Raw genomic sequence first — 4955 nt, forward strand, 5'->3', positions numbered from 1 at the left:
AAGAAAATCTAGATACAGGCCTCTTTGGCACTATCAGATCCCAGTCTCTTAACTGTGACCCTCAGGAGGGCAGGTACTCTCTCTTTCTGACCCAGACAATTCTGTGCAGTGTGTTGGTCCATGCTGGCAGCATCACAGACACATGCTATCTGCTGCCAGGGGATCATTTTGAGGTGTGTCAAGAATTCCAGGCATTTTTCCCTCTTCCCTGGGACAAGGAAGACAATGAAGGTGGACACATGGAAGCCCACACAGCCCCGACTTCACAGGCATTTCTCTTCTCTTCCCAGATGTTTCTGCAGCAGCCAGCTGTGTCCCTGAGCTTCAGCAGTGCCCAGCGACCAACAAGCCAGCAGCAGCTGCAGCAAAGGCCTGCAGCAGCAGCTCAGCCCCAGCTCGTGGTTGACAGTCCGCTGCCAGAGCAGATCACGTCGACCCAAGTCACAAGCCAGCACCTGCTCCGAGAATCGAATGTGATATCCACCCAGGTACTGTTCCCTCCTGCGCATCCTGCATCCCTAGGGTACACTCACGCAGCCAAGATGCACTTGGTTCCTGCAGCTGTGCAATTCTGGAAACCTTTGTCTGAACTAGGGGAAGAGTATGCGTGTATGTTTTTATTTAATTATTATTATAAAGCCAATTTGAGGGTCCGAGCTATATTGTTTTTCTTTCTGCACTTTGTGCCTGGGCTTTATGCCCCTTCCCTACCTGTCCTCTCTCGTCACTGTCATGTAAATACCTACCTCTGTTCACTGTCCCTTGCCCCCGGACCACCTACAAAACCCTTTTTTTTTTTGGTAGCCATTGCCATGCAGTACAAACCACCAGTGACCTCACAATTTGACCAGGTCACTATGGTAAATGGCACTTGTATGGAGCAGAGCAAAGACCTGAGTCCCTTGTTCTGAGAAATCACAGCATAGATGGCAGATTGCTGCCTCTCCTGATGCCTCCACAGCCACACAATGGACTCCAGTGTGTTGTAAGGAAAGCAGACTGTGTCCCGCCGCCTGGCTAGCTTAACCCCTAAATAATTACACAGAAACTCTATTCATTTAAACACTTCCTGGCCCATTAGCTCTAGCCTCTTATTGGCTAACTCTCACATCTTGATTAACCCATTTCTATTAATCTGTGTGTTATCACGAGGTTGTGGCTTACCGGCATGAATCTAACCAAAGTCCGTCTTGGGCAGGAGAAGCATGGCATCTGCCACACTTCCCTTCTTCCCAACCTTCTGTTCTGTCTACTCCGCCCACCTAAGGGCTGCCCTATCAAAAGGCCAAGGCAGCTTCTTTATTTCAACCAATGAAAGCAACACAAATGTAGAAGGACCTCCTACAACACCAGTGTGTATCTGTTTTCTAGGCAGCAGCAATAAAAGAGGGGTTTGTAGACCTCAAGGTGCTCCTCATCCGGTAGAAAATCTGGAAACTGGGCCAGTGGACAGTGCAGGATGGATAAGTAAAGCCATCCCTCCAGATCCGTAGTGGATGGTATGAAATTATTCATGGATGCCAAAACTTGAGGAGACCCAAGTCCCTCATATCAAATGATAAAGTGTTGACACAAGATATGCATGCATCCTCCTATATAGTTTATTTCCTTATTTATTGATTCTGGAGCTCAGACTCGGGTCTTCTTAGATGCCGTGGAAACACTGCGCCAGTGTGCTGCATTCCAGACCCCTTCATGTTTTAACTCATTTCAGATGTTTGTTTAATTCTATGTCTATGGGTGTCCACATGTATGTCTGTGCTCTCCATGCCTGGTACCCACAGAAGCCACAAGAAGGGATCAAATCCCCTGGACATGGATTTGCACCTGGTTGTGAGCTACCATGTGAATGCTGGGAAAATGTCTGGAAGAACAGACAGTGCTCTTAACGGCTGAGCCATTGCTCCAGTCCCATAGATGACTTATAATGACCAATATAACACCAGAGCTATAGGAATAATTGTTATCTAGGGATGATGAGGACAGCTGTGCATGATCAGTACAGATGTGATGTTTTCCAAGTACTTTTTTCAGGGATTGGAATCAAATCTACACACAGAAGGGAGCTTAGTTAACCCTTAAACAAATTAAGAGTTTTGCCTAAAAAACACAGCCTTTTAACTTGAAAGAGTCATCAAAACAAAACACAAAACTAATAGATGAGAATGACCAATGGGATTTTGGAAAAGCAAAGACTGAGGAAAAGTTTACACAGATACTAGATTATTGTAAAAGCTAAAATCTAAAGCCTTAGGGTGTCACCATAGGAAAGGTCAGTCAGTGTCACAGAAAAGAAAAATCAGGGCAAGGCCACCCCCTCGTTCACCTATTATCTGAGGCAGTAGATGTTTATTGAAGCTCACTACATGGCTTGCACTGAGAGAACCATGAAGTTCCAATGGGCAGAACAGCAACAAATGGGTACACAGCACAGTGTGTCAGAGGGTGGCATGGGAATGCCAGGCAGGAGACGGGTTGTAGATTTAAACAGATGCTCAGAAGAGCCTCCCTGGGAGGACTATGTGTCAGCAAAGCCAGTGGGGGGTGGTGAGAGTCAGCTGTATCAGCATCCAGCTGTAGAACCTTTTGTCAAGATGAATCAGCCTGTGCAAAGGCCCTGGGGCGGGCGGCGTAGGACCAGTGAGGTAGACAAACAGCAAAGAGCTCTTTGTTACAGAAGCAAAATGTGTAAGGAAAAAGAAAACTCGCAGTTCAATGGTTCAGTTCTGCTGAGAGCCTGGAACACGAGACGAGATTTTCAGAATCTTCAAGGTGCTTACAATCCGGCGGGGAAGATGCTCAAAATAAAAACCATTTGCTGCACTGTGGCTAGGCCCTACCTTAGAGGCAAGGCAAGATGGAAGTTGTGTGAGCTTTCCTAGAGAGATGGTCTGGGCCGAGTCTGAACTTCCCCTCTTGTTAACCAATGCTCCAGGGTCCAAAGGCCATGAGAAGCTCACAACTGCTGCCCACCAACAGCCGGTCAGTGAGCAGCCTGCCAGCCCAATTCAGCAGCGCAGCTGCCGTGCTTCCGCCAGGCCTGAGCCTCACCACGGCTGCTCCTACCTCTCAGGATGCCAGCCAGTGCCAGCCCAGCCCCGACTTCAGCCACGATCGGCAGCTCAGGTACAAAACCACCCTGTCGAGAGGCAGGAAACTTCCAAGGCTTCCCCAGTTGGTCTCAGTTAAGGTGACAGCAGGAAAGACCTTGGGGTCCTGAAGGTCAGGGACAATGACCCCTCCTGTGACTCATAATACTGCCATCAGGGGGCCACAGTTTGGGTACTGTTCTAGTTCATTTCTGTTTCTGTAATTTAAAAACAAACAAACAAAAACCACTCTACCATAAAGGAACTTGGGTGAGAATGGAGTTTTCTTCAGCTTACAATTCCAGGTTACAGTCCATTACTGTGAGAAAGTTAAGACAGGAACTTGAAACACCAAGTCCCATCGCATCCACGGTCAAAAGCAGAGAGAAATGAACACATACATGCTCACTCGCTTGCTTGTGCTCAACTTGATCGCTCCGCTCTTACACGTTTCAAGAGCCCTGTCTAGAGAATGGTGCTGCCCACAGTGAGCTGGTCACAGCAATTAATTTAAGACGGTCTCTCCCAAGACATGCTCACAGGCCAACACAGTATAGACAGTCCCTCAAGACTCTCTTCCCAGGTGACTCTGGATTGTATCAGGGTGACAGTTTGAAAACCGACCATCACAAGTACTGTATACTGTCCCTTTTCTCTTTCTCCTTTGAAAGGCTGTTGCTGAGCCAGCCCATCCAGCCTATGATGCCCGGGTCCTGTGATGCCAGGCAGCCCTCAGAAGTCAGCAGGACTGGACGGCAAGTCAAGTAGGTTGGATTTTTTTTCTTAAAAGGATGCTTCAGGACATGATATTCCTGGCAGTGGTACTCCAGGCTTTTTTTAAAGATTTATTTATTTATTTATTTATTTATTTATTATGTATACAACATACTGCCTCTATGTATGCCCGCATGCCAGAAAAGAGCGCCAGATCTCATTACAGATGGTTGTGAGCCACCATGTAGTTGCTGGGAATCGAACTCAGGACCTCTGGAAAAGCAGCCAGTGCTCTTAACCACTGAGCTATCTCTCCAGCCCCCGGAACTCCAGGCTTTCACAGTCCTGGTCAGGTGCACTGTGGATGTCCTACAATGTGTGCTCATAGCCTTCAGTGACTTTTTCCCAGAGCTTTCCTTCCACAGCGCTCATGTAAACAGATAAAACCTGGTACCCAGTCTCATGCTCTGAACGAGAACTAAAGGAAATAATGGCATCTCACAGGTTACAGCTATCTTTGGACTTTAAAAAGAAAAAGATACAGATCTCACAGCCTTCATCCTAGCTGACATCCTGAATGAACAACAGCTCTGTCCCCTTCCTAAGGCTTCTCTCCAACTTCCATGGGTACTTTACAACCACACTAAGCTTCCCTGCCTCATGCTTCCAGCACTGGTACCCAGGACCAGGGGATGCTACACATACGAGCTCCCTTACCCTTTCAGAGATACAGCCTCCCTTCCATCTCAGGGCATTGTCTACTATTCTAGCCAAGTGTCACAGGCAGGATAATCTATGAGAGTTTTATATGCCTCCTGATTCTAGATAATGGAAGTCCAGGCAGGTGCTGACACTTGTTCAGCATCTGGTGAGGAGCTTCTTGCAACATTATTGTACGGGAGAAGAGCATTCCCGGGAGAGAATCAGTGTGCCAGCTGAGTTCTCTTGTTCTTCTTATAAAGCCATTAATGTCCTCATGGTGGCACCACCCTAATGACCTCATCCAGCCTTGATTACTTCCAAGGGCCCCACCTAAAATGACCATAAACACAGAGTTTAGGAATCGGGTTCCCTTCCAACACGTGGGCTTTGGGGAACACACTCGGCCCAGAGCAGCCCCCTTTTCCACTTATCACTGCTGAGGAGCAGATT

At 47.5% G+C, this 4955-nt stretch overlaps 1 protein-coding gene across 1 annotated transcript in view; it reads left to right on the forward strand.

Moving 5' to 3' along the window:
* The window catches only part of Npas2 (neuronal PAS domain protein 2), a 186131-nt gene that overhangs the window by 166007 nt on the left and 15169 nt on the right, over positions 1 to 4955 (forward strand). The window contains exons 17-19 of the mRNA XM_005359963.3: positions 291 to 488; positions 2936 to 3126; positions 3761 to 3853. Of these exons, the coding sequence (XP_005360020.1) occupies positions 291 to 488; positions 2936 to 3126; positions 3761 to 3853 (482 nt within the window). The remainder of the gene's footprint in view (positions 1 to 290; positions 489 to 2935; positions 3127 to 3760; positions 3854 to 4955) is intronic.

The sequence above is a fragment of the Microtus ochrogaster genome, linkage group LG2 (genome assembly GCF_000317375.1).
Source record: "Microtus ochrogaster isolate Prairie Vole_2 linkage group LG2, MicOch1.0, whole genome shotgun sequence".
In the NCBI taxonomy this organism is placed as follows: domain Eukaryota; kingdom Metazoa; phylum Chordata; class Mammalia; order Rodentia; family Cricetidae; genus Microtus; species Microtus ochrogaster.